Here is a 23,886-nt window from a genome sequence, read left to right as displayed (position 1 = left end):
GAGTAAAGATATGCATTCTACATGAATAAATAGGTTACAGGTCCAAATACATTTCTCCAGGGGATCTTCACTTCTTTAATCTTCGCTTTTCAAAAGATCAGTTTTAATTCTGAAACAAATAAAATATCTCACATTGGCTTGATACTGCTCCAGAATCACATGACCTGGAAATTCTGGCTCAGGCACACATGCAAACTTCTTGATAATGTCTTCAAGTGCTTGGAGCCCAGCCATCCGCAGCTGGTTACTATGATCGGTTGCAGCCATGAATGCCATGCGAATCAGGTCAGAAAGATGAAGTACCAGGAGGTCATCTAAAAATAAAAATAGAAGGCAAAAAGGAAAACATTTCCAAAATTAAGTGTAATCACATAAAAATATGGAATGAAATAAACTTCTTTAAAAAAGCATTTATGATCCACATATTTCACCATGTTTAAAATAACAAAGATACACTTTCAAGAAAGTTTCCATATCATAATCTCTCAAGAATATTGGTAAACCTTTATACAATAACACCGACGACATTGTAAACTGACATCTGAAGCAAAATAATTGATTATCATAATTTTCCCCAAAAGAGTTTGTAATTTTCTTTGTCAGCGGGGGTTGGCAAATTTTTTCTGTAAAGAAACAGATAGTAAATATTTTTGGCTTTGCTGGCCATATAATTTCTAACATAACTACTCAACTCTGCTGTTGTAGTATGTACACAGACCATATGTACACAAATGGTTACACTGTACTCCAATAAAACTATTTATAAAAACAGACTGCAGGTTGGATTTGGACTGCAAGCTGTAGTTTACCAACCTCTACTGTGGAAAAGATTTTTATAAGTATAAGATGTAGAAAAGGGAAGCCTTTTTCCTTTTAGCCTTAGAGTAAAGGCTGCCCTAGATCAGTCCTATCAAAGCTTAAAAGCAAGGCAATTGTTCCCAGAATGAAACTGCTATTGCTTCTCCACACAGTCTCTACCTACACCCTCTCTCAAATCAAGACCTCTATCTTTTTCCCAAATCCAAGGTGATGAACTCCTAACGTGGGGGAGAAGGAAGGGGCACTGGGCAGAAACTCCAAAATGGGGAGAGAATTAGGGGATTGATAGAGGTTTATTGCATTCTGGGATCTTCTGGCCCACAGAACTATAAGTTAATAAACTTCTGTTATTTTAAGCCACTAAGTTTGCAGTCATTTATTATAGCAACAATAGAAAACTAATACATCCAGCCTCTTCTACCTGGAAAACCCTCTCTCTGCCTCTAAAACCCAGCTTCAAAATGATCCCTTCTGTGAGGTCTTCCCTGGCACTTCAGGAAATGAGTAGCAGTTTTTTATGTTCCCAAAGTACTCTATCTTTCCACTATTGGGATATATGATTATTTTTGAGTGATAACTTTGTCTCTTTGTCTTCTAGACTAGAAATTCTTCAAGAGCAAGGACTATGTTTTTTTCTTCTTTGGATCCCCAATGGGAAGTAAAGAACAAGATTCGGTAAATATCTGATGAATAATGACATGATTAAAGACACCCTGTTCACAACATATTGTGCTTTGCTAGTACCCTATATTCAGATTCCAATTTTTTTTTTTTTTTTTTAAGCTTCCCTAAATTTTATTATACATTGTTATAAGAGTGTGAGGGAAGACATTTTCATATATCATTGGTCAGAGTGTAAAAAGGTACACAGTCTATGAAGGGAATTTTGGTAATATCTATCAAAATTTTTAAAGCACCCGTTGACCCAGCCATGCCAATCCTAGACATCAGTCCTGAAGATGTACTTGCACACATACTTAAAGAGACACATATAAGAATATTCAATATATTGATATTTTTAAGCAAAAGATTGGAATAGCCCAAAAGTTTATCAGTTGAAGACTGGCGAAGTCAATTATGACATAGCCATAGAATGGAGTTCTATGTAGCTATTAAAAGAATCAAATATTCATTGTACAAATATGGAACAATCAGATTCCAATTTTATATATAGTGTAATACTGTTTTACTTTTTGTTTTTTAGTCCATTTGTGAGTTTTACTGCTTCTTATACACAACAAAGTAAACTGAAAGGCATTTTTAACATATAGACTTCAATACAGATAACATATACGATGTGTCTTCAGATATTAAAAAAATGACACGATGATGAAGAGACAACAAAGCATAAGATAAGACAGTCTGTTACTCTACCACCTCTCTCAGCTTCTCTGGGTTTCTTCATTTGTAAGTGAAGATACTGGCCTGATGATCTCTTTGTAAATTCCCTATAATATCTGATCCAGGGGATACACGGTATAAAAGCTTACAAATGATCAAAAAGTAAAAGGTTTCAGTAATAAACAGTTTTCACCTTTTCAAAAATACCTAATAGCAGTTCTGAAATCTGAGAGTTTGAAATCTGCCATGGCATTCATGAATTCTGACATTCTCCAAGGCTGGGGATTGCAAAACTCACTTTATTTATTCACCTTAAACTTTTGCTAAAAGTAGGACAAGGTACCAAGGAAACATAAGTTACTGCCATCATTATGCTTAGGGCAAATGATTAAGATAAATGTATCTTAAGATAGATAGATAGATATATAACTTTGGACCGCTTTCCTCAACTTATCTTCCCATAGGGATCAGAAGTTGGACAGTATGTAGAGAGGACAGAAAACAAAGGTAAAAGGCAAGAAAACGTACAATAAATGAAAGGCACAGTCTAAAGCATGTTATAAAGCAGTAAAATATTTCAAACCTATAAAAATATTCTGGGGAAAAGAAGTACTGATTTTTAATTTACTTGTAGGGTTTCGCAGTTTAGCAGAACGTGCCATAGCAAGATCAAAGTGAGCCTGGTCTGCATTCTCACACAAATTGATGATTCGACACAGGCAATCAGCAGCAAATACTCGAGTGGCCCAGCGAGGTGCCACAAAGGGCTTTGATTTATCTTCTTCTCCTAGTGTGGTAAACATGGTATCATCATCCATCTCATCTTTCTTTTCAAATTCTTCATCTTTTCCACTACTTAAGGGGGTTGCAGTACTCATATCTGTAACAAAAATAAAAGCATATTATAACAACCTTACATATAGCAAAAATGATGCTTTAGAAGTAGTACTATTTGAAGATATCTAATTTAAAACCAGTAGAAAACAGTAGAATTGGCAAGGTTTTTCTTTTAAACAATCAATAAAAAGCCAAGGAGGGGGAGTGGGAGGTACAAACTATTTGGTGTAAGACAGACTCAAGGATGTATTATACAACATGGGGAATAGAGCCAATAATTTTGTAATAACTGTGAATGGAAAGTAATCTTTAAAAATTATATAAAAATTTACAATAAATAAAAAATTTTAAAAGATAGCAGCCATCAGTTTTCAACCTGAAATTCAATAATATCGTTTTGTCTTCATTGTATGTACTTTCACAATGACTACTTTTATGAAAGCTATGATGGTTGTTCTGTTTATGGTAGCCATATAAAGTTTCTCCTTAAAATAAATATATTTAATTTAAAAAATAAATAAAAATAGAAATTAAAAAACCAGGGAAAGAATAACATAAAAATATTTTACATATTTCACTAGTTTTACATCTTATGTCAAATGACAGAGTAGCCTGGGATTTTTATATATGAAAATTAGTTTGAACTTAGTCATCTGTCAAAAAATAACCAAAGTTCATTAGTTTGTAATATAATTTAAGCTTCAACATTTTACAGGGATTTATAGATTAAAAATTATTAGTATTTTAAAATGTAAGCTCTATGTATCTGTAATGTAATATATGTATCTAAATATATCTATATATGGTATATATCTATAGATATATATCAAAATTAAATAATTTTCATTATCTTAAGAATATATTTTATATATTAAATACATACCACTAGAAGCTGCTAGGACATCTTTACAAAGCATTAGCCAATGGGAAAGTTTTTCTACAGCCAGTGATGACAGCATATGTCCCAAAGTATCATGAATATCAGAACATAATTTTCTATCTGTCTCCCGGTCTAGCATTCCAAAAAGAAGTCCCTCAAGACCAGTTTCTGTTATATTAACACCCTGGTGCCGGCAATGGACATCACTTCGAGAACTAACTCCAGGTGCAAAAGGACTGACATCTGAAAAACAATTTTTACAAATGAACTTGTATAGGATTTTATCGTATACTACAGGTAACAATTATGTTAAAGACCATGATTTACATGTAAATTCACAATAACAACAAAACCAGCTAGCTATATACACAATTTAACTATGGTCTCCAATTTACCTATCTTTAGAATTAGAATTTTATCTGACAATAAAGGTAAAAACCCTGATCTTTAAGACTGATTATTCTGCGGTATTTTAAACAAATCTCCAGGGAATGTTCATTAAATATATATTTGATTTTAACAACAAAAAGTGTGGGAAAGAGACATATTTTTAAATAGATTTAATAGTCTGAAAAAATTATTGCTATATATGTTGGATGAACGAATTGAAACTTATTTAGTCTTCTAGTTCAGATTTTACAAATCTATAAAGCTAGAACACAAATTATAAATAGATTATATCCTACAAGTTTATTTAAAAATTGGGAAAATCCTGCCCAATCAAAAGTTGTTATGAAATAGTAAATTTCTTGCTTTATCTGAAAATCTTTTTATTCTTATAAACAGTAAGAGTAGAACAACTGGCAGCCTTTAAGAATGAATACTATTAGGCTCCCCGAAGTCCAAAGCCCTCTGAACCTTGAAGAGAGTGATAAAGAGGGATGAGGGCTGAAAAGTGGCTTTTTAAAATTGAGTCACTCCAAAGACAGAATAAGGGGAGGTTTGCAGAAAATAGCCACAGTGAGGGGAATTCAAAGACAGTAGGAAAGGGAAGGTTCCAAGGAGGGAACATTATGGACAGATTAGGCACAGAGGCCTATTTTTCACTTAGCAGTATATAGTGAATATTTTCCACGACGTGAATTTTCATGGCTACATAGCAAACCATTGAGTTAGGAGTACATTAACTGATTAACCATTGAGGATGAATTCCTCAAAAAGGAATTGCTAGGTCAAAGGGTAAGCACAGTTTGAAAACTTTGAGGATATACTGACAAAAAAATCCTCCAGAAAAGTTGTATGACTTTACATTTCTATCAGCAGTATAAGAAATTTATCTTTTATTCATATCTCCCCCAACACTGGTTAAAATCATTATTTTATTATCGGTCAGTTTTATAGAAGAAAAATGTTATCTTATGATTGTATTAACTTGCAACTATTTAATCACTAGAGGTTAAAGGTATTTCATATGTTGATATTTCTCCTTTGATAAAACACCTCTTTTGTGTGCTCTCATGATTTTTACAGATGCATAAAAGAGTTACCATAGCAGGTCCGAGACTACCCTATTAAGCCCTGATATTACGGGAACTGGGTTTCAGGAGGGTTCCCATCATTTCCTGATAAAAGTGGCTTACTGTGCCTAAATAATCTGCATCAACAATATAGTTTATGTTGAACATCTGCTTTCCTTCTGAGAGTCTGAACTTTTGGTATATGCTAGGCAGACCATGCCTGTTTGACCAGTCCCCAATAAAAATCTTGGGCATTGAGTGTCTAGCAAGATTCGCTAGCAGACAACATTTCACACGTGTTTTCACAACTCCTTGCTGTGTAACTGCATGGGGAGTGGACTCTTGGAAGCTTGTGCCTGGTTTGCTCTAGACTTCACTCCATTTATCCTCTCCCTTTGCTGATTTTGCCTTGTATCCTTTTGCTGTAATAAATCACAGCCATAAGCGTGACTATATGCTGAGTCCTAGCAAATCATCAAACCTGGGGGTGGTCTTAGGCCCCCTGGCACACTAATTTGTAAAAGCTTTAAAAATATTAAAATATAAATGCGCACATTTTAATACAATAAGCATATTTTGAAACTATCTTTCCCTCTCTTAGTTTGTCTCTTTCAATTTTGATTATGGTGACTGACATCTAGAAGTTTTGAACTTTTACATTTATTCAGGAGAATTCTGTAACTACTTTTGGTGCTATGTTTTCTCTCCAAAAAGCAGTAATGTTTACTGTTAGACTTTTATAATAAACTTCTTTTACATTCTACAGTACAGTATGCTTGTTAATAGAGCTCTTATTACACTATGCTAAAACTGAAGTTATTTTGGTATGTTGCTTCTTAGTATCCAAGCAACTTCTATGCATTAGGAAGCTCTTATAAGTAAAACTTTTCTCTCACAATAGGGGAAATCTCTGTCAAGCTCTGAAAAAGTTCCCAAACCACCTATCCCTAGAATCAGAAGACCAGCTACAAATTCAAGCTATACTTAAAACTCTCCCAAAAGCAAAAAGAACTGAAGAAAGCGAAGATCCACCTTTCGTTACCCAAACATCTATCTACTGACATTTCACAGTTTTACTGGTTACTTTGGTCTTACCTTCTTCAAGGAAAAGTTACATCATAAAATGTTAACTACTGTCAAAGACTGGAAGCTTTCAGGTAACCCTAAAATAGATAATTTCTCTTTTCAGAAGCCTATTAATGATACAAGGCAATATCCTTAGAGTTAGTCATCCCTTATACAGCTAAAACATTCTCAAGGGATGGCAGAAGTGTCCTGATACTAAATGCTACAAAAAATTTTTTTAAGCTATGAAATTTTAAAAAAGGTAAAAATGTAAAGTTACCAAGAAAACTACATGGGAATTTTAAAAGTGATAACAGTTTTATTTTACCTAAAAGAATAAGAAAATTGACCATATTTCAATGCAAAAATGTAATTTAATAAGTAATACTCATTTGAAATGTTAAAATACTTAAACAAAAAGAATATTGACCAATAATATAACTTACTAGCACCACTGCTCTCTTTGTCCCCTGCATTTTTTGCTAGGCTCATGGCATATTCGCATACTTCAGCTGCTTCTCTTTGTGCAAGCTGCCGGAGACATGCCACAGCTGCTCGTCGAAGTAACAAATGGGAACTACATAAGTGAACCTGTAAATCATAACAGTTTTAGACTTTTCTTTAAAAAAGCTGTAATCTCACTTGCCTAATGAATATATATGAACACCTTACTTGTGAAGAGGCTCTCCATTTAACCACCTCAGTTGTTTAAGACATAGCCAAATAATGGCCTTTTCAAAAAATAGTAATACCAATAAAATATATAAAGAATATTTTAGTAGCCTATAAAATAACTGCCCCAAGACTTGGGCACTAAAGATCATATAATATACTTAGATAAAAATCCAGAAAGATCTTTTGCACATCTTATTTTACACATGGTCGTACTAAATTCTGTCAATGAAATTTTTTAAGTGCACAGAGATTAACTGTAGTGAATGAACAGTTAGGGGGCAGAACACACAGTAAGAATTGAAAGCAAAGGGGGGTGTATAGTAAAATAAAAAATCAAAATCAAGCAAACATAAATATCTGAAAAGAACTGCAAAATGGATCCTTTCGGTACAGCATTTTTTTTAATCTCACAAGTTCATGAAAGAATCAATATAGTACACTCTAATACATGAAGTAAAGTATAAGAGGCAGTGCTGCATAATAATTAAGAGCTCAGGCTCCAGGTGCCAGACTGGATTTGAATCTTGGCTCTGCACTTACTCCTGTGTGATTAGACAAGTTACTTAACCTCTCTGTGCCTTGTTTGCCCATATGTGAAATGGGGATAGTAACTCTTCACAGGAATATAGTGAAAATAAAATAAGTTAAAATAAGTATTTTACTTAGAACAGTGGATGACACATGGTAATTGCTCAATAAATGTTAGCTGTTATCACTATTACTATAAATCTGACTCATTGAGAAAATGTTAAATTATGTTCCATATGCTGCTTTTTAAGCAAGGGAGTAAGTAATTATTTCAGAAAGAATCTCATCCAGAAATGATGGGGGGGGAAATAAAATAATAAATAAGTGATGTGGAATATATAACTCCTTCACAATGCTAGATAATATATTTTTATGCTCTTAATATAGCATTTGTAACTTATTTTTGTATAAAACTCACAGCCCATGAAATTATGCCAAGTATTAAAAAAAGAAAATATAACTGAGGAGAGAAAACCTGACAGATCAGATTTTTTTCAACAGAATATTTTTTTTTTCACGTTTCTTCCTGAAAATAAAGATGTTTTGGAACTTGCAAATATCCTATAATTAGAAAAGTTAAGCATGATCATATGAGATGGGAAGAACAAGTATCTCGGAGTTTCTGCCTTTTTATCTGTACAATGGGGACAATGTCCACCTTACCTCTATCTTACACAACTGTGGTAAGATCAAAGGATTAAATATATATGAAGCAGACACCATAAATTTAATTACAACTAAATAGAATTATAGCTAAGAAAATACACTCAACAAACGCTGACTAGCAGAATCAAAGTGAAAAATAAAACATTTTAAGGTTTACAAAGTGTTTTCAAAAACTCAATTTCAACGATTCTGAGGTGTACTCTCCCACCCATTTTAACATCTCTGATATTAGAGATGCAAATTATCATTAATGGTGTCTTGCAGCCACTGTAAACCAGGTAACAACAAAGTTGTATTTGTTTGAAAACTTCCCCTTGACACTTCCTGGTAAAATCCACAAAATGTCAGGAATAAACCATATTAAACTTGAAAAATATATGTGGCTTCGTGCAGACTTCCTGGCTGCTTAGATATAACCACAATCTACTGTGACATCCATCAGTATAGCTTGGTTTAGCTTTGCTCTTGGATTTTATATAAATGGAACCATGAAGTCTGTTCTCTTCTGTGTCTGGTTTCTTTTTAGCAGTATGTCTGTGAGATTCATCTATGTGATTCCATGTAACAGTTCATTCATTTTTATTGTTGTGTAATATTTTATTGAAGAATTATATCACTATTTATCCACTCTGCTGATTGGTGGACACTTAGGTTGTTTCTGGTTTTTGGCTAGTATGAATAGCCAAGCAATGAACATTCCTGTACATGTTTTTTGGCACACATGTGCATGCATTTCTGTCAGGTATTTACTTTAGAGTGGAGTTGCTGGGTTATACTGTATGCACAGTTTCAACTTTTTGTAGATTATGCCTCATTGTTTTCCTAAGAAGCTTCTTTTTTTTTCTTACATTCCACAAACCTTAGGAATTTGTGTGCTGCTTGCTCCTACATCAAGACCTCTACCTTCCTATAAAAAGCTCTGTTATTTAAACTTTGTGTCACCTTGCTATCCTATCCCTTCTGTGCCTGCCATATACTTATATCATGGTCAACTGGATATCCCTGCTCTGTCACTGACGACATGGGCATTCAACTCAAGTCTTCCTCTCGCTGACATCTCCTGTAATTTTCCCAGATGACGTAAATGCCATGTGTGGAATAAATCTGCACAGGAGAATGACTGGTCACATGGTATAAAAAGCACCCACTTGCCAGGAGGGAAATAACACTAATTCAGAGTGGTGGTTGTTCTTTCAAAAGCACATTTTGAACAGTTCTATCATTAGATACATTTTAATACTTTTAGATCATTTAATAAAGATTACTATGGTGAAACTTACCTCTTAATACATTTGCTGAAAAAAATATTTCATTTGTGTTAAGTATTACACATGGTATCACATGATATGGCCATTTCTGGTGGCAATGACTGAGTAGAGACGAACATGAAATTGATAAAAATCATCACTGATTTCACTAATTTGGATGAATCCACGTGTGGACTGATTTTTAGAGAGTGTCAAAGATTTGGTAATGAATACAGCTCGAAGGGCATTTGGCAATGTGCAAACAAGTTAGCCACTTGAGTGGCCCTCTGTCTCATCTTTATCTGCCAGGCCATCTCCTTCCCACCAGTGAAGAGGGTCACTAACCTCTACTGAACCCTCGGAACCATCACAGAATCTTTTATTTCTGCAGTTACTTCCATCTCCCACATCCCATTCTCCTCAAACCTCTGATCCTCCTCTTTGCTCCCTCATTCACAGAACTTAATCTTCCCTATTACTTGATTAAGAAAGTACCAGTCATTATGTAATAACTCCCTCAACTTCCAGTCAACAAATCCAAAACCCACCTGTGTCTACACTCATCCTCTCCTCCTTTCTTCATTTTGCATTGGAAGAGATACCCCCCTACTTGTGTCCTGGAAACTATGCCACTGGAAACCTTGGAGAATTAACTATTCCCTCTCTGTCCTACACCTTTAACTCTCCCATCCTACTGGCTCCATCTTGTCAACGTATAAACACGCTCACTCTTCTCACTACTGTAGAAGTAAAAGCATCTCTTTTGACCCCATCACCCACTTGACCTATTGTCTATCCTCTGTCCTCTCCTTTACAGTCAAACTTCTGGAAAGAAGTTCCTGTTCATATTCCATATTTAACCCGGTATATTTGGGCTTCCGTTTGTACCACTCTACCAGATGAGCTCTTGCTAAGGACACCATGTGACAAAAGTCAAAGGACACACTGTAGCTGTCATCTCATTTGATCTCTTGACAATATTTGATATGGCTGACCACTCTGCTACTCCACCTGGCATCTGTGAACACCACAACCTCTATTTTCCTTTTTAACTCTCTGACTGCTCTTTCATGTTTTTTGCTGACTCTTTTTCCTTTCCTAAATTTTATATGCTGGGTTCCTCATTCAGCACTCTCTCCCTGGCGATCTCATCTACTCCTATGTCTTTACCATCTAAATGCTCATGCCTCCCAAGTTAACCTCTCCAACCAGACTTCTCTTTTCCGAGCTCCAGGTCCATGTAACTATTCAAATGTCTAAAACTGAATTAATGATATCCACTCTTTCAGACCTTCTCCTATTCCAGTGTTGCCAATCTCAGGAAGTTATATTACTTTGCTCAAGTCAGAAACCTGGGTCACATCCTTCCTCTATCCCCTAATTAATCAACAAATTCTATCAATCCTTTTTCCTAAATATCACTCAAATCCATCTATTTTTCCCTATTCCCATTGCTACTAACTTGGAAAAGTCATTTTCCTCTCCATCCCTAGACCACCATAATTCCTACCCTGTAGAGTCCATTTGCCACTCTGCAGCAAGAATGAAATGTAAAAAGTGCAAATCTGATCATGTTACTCCCCTGTGGAATTCCTTCTAGTGGTTCCCAATTGCTTGCAGAATAAAGTCCAAAGTTTTAACATATCTAGAAAGTCTGCAAGATGTGTCACCTGGCTAACTGTCCAGCTTCATCTTGTGACCCTATGACCCACCTCCCCCTCTTCTCTCTTAGCCTTAACCACACTGACTAAAAGGTTCCTTAAATGCATCCCCTCCTTCTCATCTCAGGGCCTTTCACATATTTTTCCCTCTGCCTAAAAATAAGTGCTGTTACTCTAACGTCACGCTTTTCCCCAAACTAACTCCTATTTATCCTACCTACAGTTCACACCTTACATATCATTTTTTCAGGGAAATCTTTTCTGAATGCCTGGGTTATGATAGGCTCCCCTGTTATATGCTCTCCTGTAGCCTCTTCTAGCACTTATTTGTAAATAATCATTGTTGACCATATTCCCTTTAAACTATAAACTCCATTATGACAGAGGCGTCATCTTGTCTCATCCACAAATGTATCCCTAGTACTTTGCACAGTTCCTGACATATAGCAACCTCTCAATAAATATTTGTTCAGTGAGTCAATTAACAACTGTGATGATAGTAACAGATCCTCAGAAGTTAACAAGCTAACTTTAGGAAAAAAAATTCTGAGTGGGAAAGACTGAAAATATGATACATTCTTAGCCAAGAAATAAACAGTTCATTAAAATATTTCTTAAAGGGTGAAAAAGAAAATCAGTGAATAAAATGAATAGTCATAAAATGACTACTAAGCTGAAACTCTAGAATGCACAGCCCAGGAAACATGTTTTTTGTTTTGGCCTAGTCTGATCTTTTAGGAAACAAATTTGGGGCTCCCTAATTAAATCAATGAATGAAATAGCTTTATACTTACACAAAGACTAGGAACGAGACTAGATAGATTGACATGTCGTGGTGCAAACATGTGAAGCTGCTGAAGGCAAGATATGGCAGCTGCCTGCACGAGAGAGTCTGAATGGTCCTGGGTTATTGCACAACCCACCAAACAAGAAGAACGGATTGTGGATATTGTTGCTCCATTCCCTAGAAGCAAAGTCAAAGAGAACATAAAGTACAATGACTTTATTAGTAGCACCAAAAATATCCCTAGAAAATAATTATCTTCTAAATAACCCCTCTTTCTAAACAAACAAAAAAGTACACCTGAAATTAATACAACACTGTAAATCAACTGTACTTCAATTAAAAAAAAAAAGAATAACTGTTGAATTAACATTAACTAGTATGTTTGCTCTATGGTTAGGTTTGGTACTGCAATTGTTAAATCAATAATCACTATAAGAAATGCCCTTACTTTTTTTCCCCTTACATTTTGACAGCATACATTTTATCAAGCAAATAAAATCCTACAGAACAGGAGTCAGCAAACTTTTCTTTAAAGGGCCAGAAGTAAATATTTTTTACTGTGCTAGCCAAGAGGCAAAATCCACACTACTCTATTATGTAAGTGCCTATATAACCATTTAAAAATGTTAAAACCATTCTTACCTCATGGGCTCTTAAAAAAAAAAGGACCAAAAAACCAGGCATCTGAGCAGATTCGGCCCATGGGCCATAGTTAATCTGCCTATCCTGCCTATCCCCTGTTTTAAGAAAGTCATCCCAGAAATTCCTTTCCTTGAAAGCCAACCTTAAAAAAGGAAGATTTTATTCTATTCTATTTTTTTGGCCACGCTGCACGGCTTGCGGGATCTTAGTTCCCCGACCAGGGATCCAACCCGGGCCCCTAGCAGCGAGAACTAGGAGTCCTAACAACCTCTGGACCACCGGGGAATTCCCCAGGAAGTCACTTTTTAAAGGATGTAATGTACAGCATAGGGAATACAGTGAATAATATAATAACTTTACACAATGACAGATGGTTATTAGACGTAATGTGGTGATCAATTCATAATACATATAAATGTCAGTTGTACACCTGAAACGAATATAATATTGCATGTCAACTATACTTCATCAAAATAAAAAAAGGAGTCACTTTTAAGATAAATAAATATTTCTGATTACTATTCAGACTGTTTTGAAAACAAAAATTCTGCAAAATCCATACAAATGATTTCAAAACACAACTGCTTATGAATGATGATAATGCATCTTTCTTAGATTTAGCTAACTTTACATTTATCCCCTGATAAACTATATTCTCTTTTAAACCCATCATTGTTGTATTTGATTCTCTGTTCAAACAATAATACCACATCTATTATATAATAACGACAAATCCTATTTTCCGAACAAGATTAATGGCTCATCTCTGAATAAAGTTTTACTTCTTAAAAAAAAAAAAAAAAAGATTAACAGCAATTTTTAAAAAGGTAGGAAAAATAAATTGCAGTATTATATACTGTCTAGATTAAAATGTCTTAATTGCCAAATATAAGTGCTTTTAAAATTTTTACCAATGCAAAATAATTTTATATACAACAGAGACCAAACAAGGAAATCATAGACTCACACAAGAGTCACATTCTAGTCTGAAATACACACTGCCTCATCAGAAAGTACTTGGTAAACACCTACACTTAATCAAAGGCACATATTTATTCTCTCTTCATCCTTGTGATATTCACTGGAAGAACTATCAACTTTTCTCAAAGAGGACACTGAGTCCAAGATAGAGACATGTCTAAAACACATTTTTTCAATTCCTACCATTCATCCTTAAGATCTTTTCTTTTTTCACTTGTCTTTTTTTTAAATATCTGTCCGAATGGAGGCAACATATAGCATACTGATTAAGAATACAGGCAAAGGAAATTTATCTGAGCTTCACCTCTGATTCCAACTACTCATTGTCTATACGTATATATATATATATATATATATATATATATATATATATATATATATATATATATATATATATATATATATAAACCTTGGACCTCTCTCAGCCTCAGTATTTCATCTGTAAAACAGAGAGATATACCTTTATCAGGACTGCTGTCAGAATTAAGTGAGGTAATATAAATAAAAAGCTTGATCCAGGGCTTCCCTGGTGGCGCCTTGGTTGAGAATCTGCCTGCTAATGCAGGGGACACGGGTTCAAGCCCTGGTCTGGGAAGATCCCACATGCCGCGGAGCAACTAGGCCCGTGAGCCACAACTACTGAGCCTGCGCGTCTGGAGCCTGTGCTCCGCAACAAGAGAGGCCGCGATAATGAAAGGCCCGTGCACCGCGATGAAGAGTGGCCCCCGCATGCCGCAACTAGAGAAAGCCCTCGCACAGAAATGAAGACCCAACACAGTCAAAAATAAATAAATAAAAATAAATTTAAAAAGCTTGATCCATTGAAAGATTTAATAAATGGTAGGGGAAAAAAAGGAATGCTCTGAAAGTGGCTTATATATTTTGCATAAATTCACAGTAATTTTCTTACCTGAGTGTTTAATTTAACCATTAGTAGAATTATTTCAGTGGAAGTGCATGGTAAGAATACAGGCCTTAGGATCACAAATCTGCTACTCCTTAGCTGAGTTACTTATCTTCTCTGAGCTTACTTCCTCAGAGAAAAACTAGATAATATTATCTTCCTTAGAGTTAAAAAAAAAAGTGAAGCTAAAGTCCATGAAGACAACTGTATGGCACTCCAGGCCAAAGGAACTCCACTTTTATCTTTGACTTCAAGGGGCTCCAAGTAACATTTCACTTAGATGTTTTCTCTACTCATAACTTCAAAAATCACCTTCACATCACAGGTTTGTTGCAGGGATTAAATAAAATAGCACATGTAAAAAGCAGAGTTCCAGGTGTTCAGTAAATTGCAAGCATTCAATACATAGTAATTATTATTATTATTATTACAAGATTTCTTTAGGCAACATTATGGTGACATTCAGGAAGTTGAAAGACAGTAATTATCTGTCTAGTCCCTTTAGTTTAAGATGAATTTACTCACCTTGTAGTTCAGGGCCAACAGTAGTTATTATAGCACCCAAACATCTACCCAAACACTGATGAACTTCTGTATGGGAGGGTGGAACTGTCAACAGCAAGGTAAGAACTAGAGATAATGTTGGCTCCACATATCCACGATACATTGGGCCACTAGAATCCACTATCAGAGCAAGTGAATGAAGGGACCAAGTCTGGAATAAAATATGATTTTATTTTATTGTAAGTAATAGAGTATACTGAATTGATATTTAACTTAAATTTTCATAAACACCAACATCATAGTTTTTAATCAATAATCCAGGAATATATTCCTTAAGAAATAAAAGGTAGCACACAAGCTACCAGTAGCTAATAACCAAAGCCACTGATGTACAAATGCTATGTCTACAGTTTCTCTGTAGTGTGGCTTTGAGTGTCAGAAAAAGAGTTTTGTTGATGAACTCATTTTTCTGTTATAATGTACATGTATTTCATACTTCCAAAAAACAATGACTGATATAATAAGTGTTCGATTTAGTGGTTGCTATGGACATCAAATATATCTTTATTGCCTGTATTGTTGGAGTTTTACTAAGAAACTAGTCTGAAATAAAACAATGTTCTGTACTCAGATCTATTTCTCGAGCAATGACATTCACAAAACAGTTCCTCAAGTGCATCAAACCATTTCAGGCCCAAATTTTTGTTTACTAAGCACAAATAATCTTAGTGGCTAATAGTATTTGCAAAACTAACCTAGAGCAATGTACTGTAATCAGCACAGGCTTAAGAAAACGCAAAGTCCTTTAAGCTGCCCACATCCACCTGTTAAAGAACGAACCTTTTATTTTTGCTGTTGGCAGCCCCAAAGGAGAGCTGCACTACTGGCCTGAGGACAGAGAGGTCTCAACAGAGAAGTTTCCCAACTTACCAACATGGTAGAAAAAAAATCCATACCTTAATTTCTATTACCTGTCAATCTACTCCAATCCTAGGGAATTTAGCAACCTGAGTTGGACAGTTATGTGTAGAAACCACACCTATTGACAAAAGTAATAGGGATATAACAGCTTGAGGGAGGAAAGCCAGAATAAAAAAAAATTCTGGAGAAAAAAATTAATGGAAGAAACAAAAGAAAGTATTTTAATAAAACTATCATAAGGATTTTTAAGGCAAATAATTAAAGCACAAAGGAGATTCCAGAAGTGTTTTAAAAACACAAACACACACCCAGTATTTATATTAAATTGTTCAGTAGAAAACTGGAAAAAAAAGAATTATTGTTAAATACAAAAATCATAACCTTGAAGTTCAAATGGAAGATTATCCTGTAACCCACAGTGAAAATACAAAAAAATTAAAATAATGAGGATAAAGACAAGAGACTCAATATATAAATAAGTACCAGAAAGAGAAAAAGAAAAGATAAACTTATAGAGAACTTGATGAAATTTCTAAGCTGCAAGGATAGAGAGAAAAATTCTTACATACTGTGAAACCAAAATATAAGGTTACAAACATACAGACCTATTTCAGATAAGTTTCTTAGCAATAAAAAGATGGGGAAAAAGATAGCTATGATGTCCATAAGCATCATTAATTCAGAAATTTATTACATAAACCAATGTCTTTTGGGCGTGTGAAATATATGCGCTGTGTAAAAGAAGAAAATGAATGCATCATTAAAGTTTTATATCTGAGTATTCAAAGCCACACTGCAGAGAAACTTTAGGGTATTTGCACATCAGTTGTTTTGATTATTGGCTTATATGTTATCTTTTACTTCTTAAAGAACATATTTGAAAGTTTTTATAGATAGCTGATGAAAAACTGAGATGTTAATATCTATGGAAATTTAACTTAAAAAATTAAGCTACTATTAGCCTCTTACATGCAACACAAAAAATACTGAAACATTTAAGAATAATGAAAAAAAGGACTGTGTGCCAGGAACAGTATAACCAACCCAAATATCATTCAAATTTGAAGACAGAATAAAGCCTTTTTTTTTTAGATATGCAAGGAATCAGAAAGCACACCAGTCAACGACCCTTTCTAAGATTATTATTGCTAAAGGAAGTTTTCCTATCAAGTAAAAATAAAATAAGAACAAAGATCTCAAGACAGGAGTTGAGGATACAAAAAAGAAAACATTATTGAAGACTAAATCTCTAGTAATTACAACTAAATATATGTATACAATAATTTGACTGGGAAGTATAATTTTTGAGTTAGGATTCTTGTAACAGAAGAGACTTTAGAGAAAACTGAAGAATGCTACCATACTATTCTTGTGCAGATGTGAGCTGAAACAGAAGCTCTGAGGGAATATAAGTGGTCCACATTTACAGTAAGATGTCATGTCATAGAAAAAGAATCATGTGAAGCAGTCACTTACAGGAATGTGGTTTTAAGAAATAAAAGCAAGAGAGGGTTGAGAAAAAGGTGAAGACAAAGGAAAGAAAACTAGCACCTACTCGTTGACATAAAAGAAGAAAGCAACAACTTCTTAGGTAAAACAATTTCACAGTTGTGTTCTTTTCTTCCAGATTACTGTGGAAACAGCATTAAAAAAAAACAGCATAGCACCTCTTTAGGAGCAACATTACTTCATTTTTGATTTTAGTCCTTTTGGGACTTTTGTGCTTTACACAGCTGGAAACCTTTACCAAGAAGTCAAAGGCAAACTAAGCCTGTAGACTAAGAAGTCTCTGGTGGATTTTGCATTCTTTTCTTATGGTGAAGGAACCCATTTATTAACAAACTAATGACAGGCAGCAATGGCAATCAAACTTGTCTCTTCCAGCTTCTGAGTCCCAATATGAAGCTGGCGAGTTGAATGCTATTGGTTTCATATACTCAATATTTTTAGGTGCATCACTGGGAAATGGCAAATCAAGAGTATAGGATATTTTCACACACGTGAAGTTCTTGCCTCTTATTGTAGTTATACCTATTTTTGTATAAAATATCTAAGGAGAGAGAAAAAAAGAAATTCAAGGAGTACACCTGAAGATTCAGCCAACAACACTGTACCTGGGTTAGGGTATTAGAGAAGAGAGAGAAGACTGTTATTAAAAGAAATTTGATCATCCAACAAACGTAAGGAAATACAAAGAAGAGGAAACATGTACAAAGGATAATAAATAATAAAAAGAAACCATGCTTCAAGGAACGTTGTGAATGGGTTAAACTCCCAGAATAAGAAAGACTTTAGGATTAGGTTCAGATACAAAATCCTGTTATACACTCATAAAGCGAAATGACAGAGAAAGACCCTAAGACATTTTTCCTAACAGCCCATCAGAATCATTACTATTTTTACAAATAATTTTCCTAAAAATAATACTTTAAAATTTCATAATAGGGCTTCCCTGGTGGTGCAGTGGTTAAGAATCCACCTGCCAATGCAGGGGACATGGGTTCGAGCCCTGGTCCGGGAAGATCCCACATGCTGCGGAGCAACTAAGCCCATGAGCCACAACTACTGAAGCCTGCGCACCACAACTACTGAAGCCTGCACACCCAGAGCCCATGCTCTGCAACAAGATAAGCCACCGCAATGAGAAGCCCGCACACCGCAACAAAGAGTAGCCCCTGCTCGCCACAACTAGAGAAACCCCGCGTGCAGCAATGACACCCAACACAGCCTAAATAAATAAATAAATAAATAAATAAATAAATTTAATCCAAAAAAAAATTCATAATAAACAAATCCATATTATACCTGGACTTCAGAGGATGTCCCATCCTGTGCTAGAGCCAATAAAATGCTGACGCTGGTCTTCAGATGTTGTCCTGAGCCAATACCACCAACATAACGATGCAAACAGCCCAGAGCCAAAGAATGGCCAGTTCTGGATACAACATCTCGAGCTGATTTCAATCTGGAAAAGAGTTATACTTCAGGGATTGTTTTTTCTATTTCCCTATGGCAATAACAAGCTTATGAATCACACAATAAAAGGGATTTATTCTGGAAATCAGAAAAGATTACAATCTTTATTACTTCTTTCTCTACTCACTAACAAGAGTTAGAGATTTACTTTAAACTGGTTAAAGTCATACATTTCACGGAAGAAAGCCTACCTTTAGAGAAATATGAAAGAGGACCTACAACTTCACAGCTTTTAATATTAATTATTCCTTGAAAAGACAAGAGCCATTTGAAATGTATTTTTACCATTGGTGTTTTAAATAAAAGACAAATAAGACAAAAAGACTATGACTCATAATCATGCACCAACATAGTCAGTTACTATTAGAAAACATTAAAATACCACTAAGAACAAAACTCCTAAAATAACAAAGGAGGCTAGAAAGCAACTTTGGTTGCATTTTCAAACTGTATTATAACTCTCAATAAGCCATCCATGATCAAACTTCTGTCACAAACTCATAAAAATGAAATAAAGCCAAGATATGAAAAACCATCACCAAGACTCTGGCTGGTCAGTTTGCCTATAGCAAAGAAAGAAAAATTCTAAGTGCTGTCACGATGGAACAGACGTTAAGAAATGTAGTAATGAAGGAAGTGAACTAAGTCCATCCTTAGCAGTATTTCTAATATACTATATCCTTGGATAAGTGATCTCTCTCTCTCTATGCCTCAGTTTCTCCATCTGTAAAATGAACATTATCATTACTCCTATATAGCAGTTGTTTTTTTTGAGGAATGAAAGAAGAATGAATGCAACCTGTGAATTCTAAAAAGCCTTATACAGATTAGAAAGCTTCCTTCATATTGTTACTTTTCAGAGTTCATTTCAGTGAGCTAAAAAAAAGCTGAGCCAATTTTCTCAGTGATAGTCATCTATTCAATAAAGTAAGTAATCTAATATATAGGAATATATCATATATATATTTTCCCAGGGGTCTCAGAGTGATTTTCAATTTGAATGGAAACTAATTTAACCAGTAATGGTTTTTATTTTTATCTGAACTGGGTCTTAAGCAATTGAGTTACTCCCTATTAACTGAGAATGGTTTATAGGAATGATTCCAGTCTTAATGCTAAGATGGCATATGATGTTAACGTGCAAAAACAGCTGACAGATCTGTATGTATAGATGATTTGGCTTTTCATAGTTGGATATTTTATCAGCAAGAGATAATGTTGATAAAAAACAGTCTGATATAATGAAGTTGCAGGATATTGAAGCTTTTTCAAAATAGAACCAGATTTTGTCAAATCTAAGATACCACAGATTTTTCTTAATGTACCATTATTTTATATAACAGTATAAAAGAAAAAAATGCTGCCAAATAATTATGACATTTCTTAGAGATTTTAAGACAAATCCCAATTTCAGATAACTTAAAATGTGAAAAAACAGGTAACAAAATCTATGTAATAATTAATTTCAGATCATAATAAATTATTTAGAAAAGCTAATGAAACTAAGCACTGAGAACACTTGCAAACCATTAACCAGACAGGTATGAATATGAATGAAATATCCTTGTGTTTTACCAGGATAAGTATAAAATAAATACTCTTATAGGTATTGAAGCACTTATAAATTAAAACCACTTGTAACTAAAGAAAAATTAACCAGTCAAGAGTTTTCCAAAGAAATACACTCTTATTTTACCTATTATTAACAGAGCACAAACCATGAAACAGGTAGCTTAAGACTGGTTCTAACTTTTAAAAAATCTTTAACAGAAGTTGATTTCAGGATTAATGAGAGACACTTGGAAAAGGCAAAGTTAATCTATTGCTAGAAAATAAGCAAAGTCATCCTGCAGAAGATTAAGTGTCTGGGAATAGTTTAGCTACATTCTGCCTGCTCATATTATCCTTAGTGAGTCAAACAATACACTGGGGCATCATCCTAAACCAGCCAAACTGCCACTGTGTGTGAAGACAAGGACAGCCGTCCTCAGATACGCAAGAGTTCAGAAAATACTTCTTCCGAACCACTACTTCACAACCACTGCTTCTCCCAACCTCTCTCCTGTTAATAATTATGATATAGTTTGGTACAATTAATCCTCAAAATATACAATACTTAAGAATGATTAATTTACATAACTCAAGTGTTAATTCTTGACCACTCTTGATTTTCAACTGCTCTACTTCAAGTACTTGATTAAAAATCAACAGTCATTAATAACTGCATTTATCATCTTAATCATACTTATTTGGATCTCTGAGATCACTCTTTTAAATTAATATTGCCAAGAAATTCTTAAAAGTTAATGCTAAATGTATCCCCTGTTTCAGGGATAATTTAAGAAATGATAAACTTGGTAGTAGTTAGACAAAGAATGGCTTATCCCAAAAAGTGAAAATTAACAGAAAGAATAATGGCGGGGGGTGTGGGAGGGCAGAGATAAGAGAAAAGGACTTCAGAGCAAACTACACATAACTGAGAGACGCCCTCATTAACAATCCTCTTGATTCCGTTATGTAACATTCAAGAGCTGAAACAGAAACCTGCACCACACTGAAAGTATCTACCATGTGGAAAATATACAGTCCAGTTAATAATTACTGAAAACTTAAAAGACATCTTTGCCTATGAGAGAAAATTACTTGTTGATAGAGAGACCCACTTACTTGTCAAAGCTATATTGGGCCATTCTAGCAATGAAAGTTGCTTCTCCAACCACCTGAGCCATTCTTCCAAGAGCCTCCCCTGCTGCACATCTTAAGATGGGGTTTGGGTTGTCAAGGGCCCCCATAACTAGTGTCAGAGCAGATTTACGAACTTCCTCAGGTCCTAAAGTACTTTTGTTTTCAGCCAGGCCCTATGGTTATTTAAAAAAAAAAAAAAAAAAAAAAAAGGACTGCAATCTTTGTAAATATACATATATCTTCACACATTATTTTCTTCAGCCAACTTTCCCATGCATGTCCTATGCCTAGAATTAATACATGTTAGACTGACAGTAATCACCTTCCTAAACAGAATTTCACAACATGATACATAACATAGTTATAGTTGAATCAGCCCTAAAACCAACAATCCCTGGGAGTGTCTCTATCCAAAGACAAATACTTAAAAGTTGTTTTTATACATAAAGGACACTGTATTATTAAATCAACTGTTATTTAACTGACTGAAATTTATCATTATAACTTTAAGGAAGGAAAAGGCCTCATGAACATGAAACTTTGATACATTTATATAAAAATGCCAGAGGCGATAATTATGTCATAAAGAGTATATCCAATACATACCTAAAGACAAAATGAGGTAAGAATAATCAGTAACTGAATGTTGAACTGAATCAGTATGAATGTTCATCATACTAAATGTTAATATCTCTCTTCTAGTTACACTTACTGTCCTGGAACTTAAATTACTTACTTGAGACCAAAAATATAAGTCATGGTACCTAGGGAAAATGTTAACTACAGCAGAGGCATTAGTGAGCACATATATGAAGAAACGCATACTGTACAGCAATATTACAGCTGTTAACCAACCTTCCAACCACTGAGGGAAACCATGACCACCCCACTCCTTTTTTAAAAAGCTCAGATGTTGGTGGCTGATGGTCCCTAAAAAGGGCATATACTAATGATTATATAAATGGTACAAACCTTTATTTGTGTAACCAATGCCTACATCCCTTTTCCCTGAAGTTTACAAAATGTGATTTAATTCATGCCCATTTAAACACTTGTACTTGTTGCCCTTTTAAAGCAGTGATATAATAAGCTTAGTGCTGAATAATATGACTTTTCAAATACATCATGAGAGGCTATAAGCTGCATAGTACAGTACATGAACTCTGAGAGATAAGCAAAATATTTGTTATTTCACTTCATACATGTAGAATCTGAGGTTTAAAAAAGGCTAAAGGAACTACACAAGACAGAAACCTATTGAGTAGCTAAACCAGAACACAATCTCTAAATGCAGCACTCTTTTAACTACATAACAAACATAGCCTCTCCTGCTTTATGGTCTAAACCACAAATCAAACTTAAGCTTTATCTAGTTAGCCTTCAATAGAATACCAAATTTCATTAGTCAGACATGTTTGAAAATTCCGAATGTTATCAGCACTTGTAAAATTTGAGGTATCAAATCAAAATATGAATTTTAATATTACTAAAATACAAAATACTTATTTAATTACAATGAGCCTAAGATAAAGTTTCTAGTAATTTAAATGAAATAATATAAAAGCACGGTTATCCAGAGCTATACATATAAACGTAATAGTCTAGTTATGTTTGAATTACTATACTGAAGGTATTAATTAAAATCTTAGTTCAGGATATTTGCTATGTTTTAAAAGTAAATACCTTTAGTGCACTAAGAACAGCTGTAAAGATATTAAGCTGCACAGCCTGCTGGCGAACACCTTTGGCTTGTTTAACACATTCGGCAAAGTGATCCAGCATCTGTAATCTGTAACAATAGAATAAAGACCACATTAGCAATACTTTTTATTCAAACATGGCCCAAAAAACAGAGATAAGAAGAAGGGTATAAGCTGACTGTTTAACAAATAATGCCCCATGCTATCTCTTTTCATTTCATTCCCTGGTCTAAACCGGATCTCCTCCTTCTGAATTAATATACGGACATGAACTACTAGCTGGCAAAACACAAGGGACTAATATTAAGTTTCAATCAGCAAAATAATGTCATAACTTCAGTGGTCTTCAATGTGCCACAAAGCGCCTGGCATAAAGTAGGTGCTCAAGGTTTCCTGAATAACAATCATTAATTGCGCATCTCTGTGGAAGATTTTTAAGTTGGAAATCTTAAAATGTGGCATAATTTTTTTCTTTTTAAAAAATACTCTCACACATAGAAAAAAATAGTACCTCGTGTCCTATCTTTAGAAGCTAATTGGGAGATTTTTTTGAAAAGACTTAGCTTTGGTCAATTTTGTTAAATGTGAAAAATCAGAGGTGAATTGGCTG

At 34.5% G+C, this 23,886-nt stretch overlaps 1 protein-coding gene across 4 annotated transcripts in view; it reads right to left on the bottom strand.

Annotated features, from left to right (window-relative positions):
- Positions 1-23,886, bottom strand: part of HEATR5B (HEAT repeat containing 5B) — a 91,765-nt gene that overhangs the window by 36,087 nt on the left and 31,792 nt on the right. For all 4 annotated transcript variants that reach the window (XM_036872754.1, XM_036872756.1, XM_036872753.1 and 1 more), the window contains 9 exons: positions 23,260-23,365; positions 21,559-21,749; positions 18,721-18,880; positions 15,016-15,205; positions 11,971-12,140; positions 6,846-6,990; positions 3,881-4,120; positions 2,789-3,040; positions 133-314 (listed from right to left, as the gene is read on the bottom strand). In XM_036872754.1, coding sequence (XP_036728649.1) covers positions 133-314; positions 2,789-3,040; positions 3,881-4,120; positions 6,846-6,990; positions 11,971-12,140; positions 15,016-15,205; positions 18,721-18,880; positions 21,559-21,749; positions 23,260-23,365 — 1,636 coding nt within the window. The remainder of the gene's footprint in view (positions 1-132; positions 315-2,788; positions 3,041-3,880; positions 4,121-6,845; positions 6,991-11,970; positions 12,141-15,015; positions 15,206-18,720; positions 18,881-21,558; positions 21,750-23,259; positions 23,366-23,886) is intronic.

Source organism: Balaenoptera musculus, chromosome 13 (assembly GCF_009873245.2).
Source record: "Balaenoptera musculus isolate JJ_BM4_2016_0621 chromosome 13, mBalMus1.pri.v3, whole genome shotgun sequence".
Taxonomy (NCBI): Eukaryota; Metazoa; Chordata; class Mammalia; order Artiodactyla; family Balaenopteridae; genus Balaenoptera; species Balaenoptera musculus.
The sequence above is the reverse complement of the archived record's forward strand: the minus strand, read 5'-3'. Positions and strand labels throughout refer to the sequence as shown.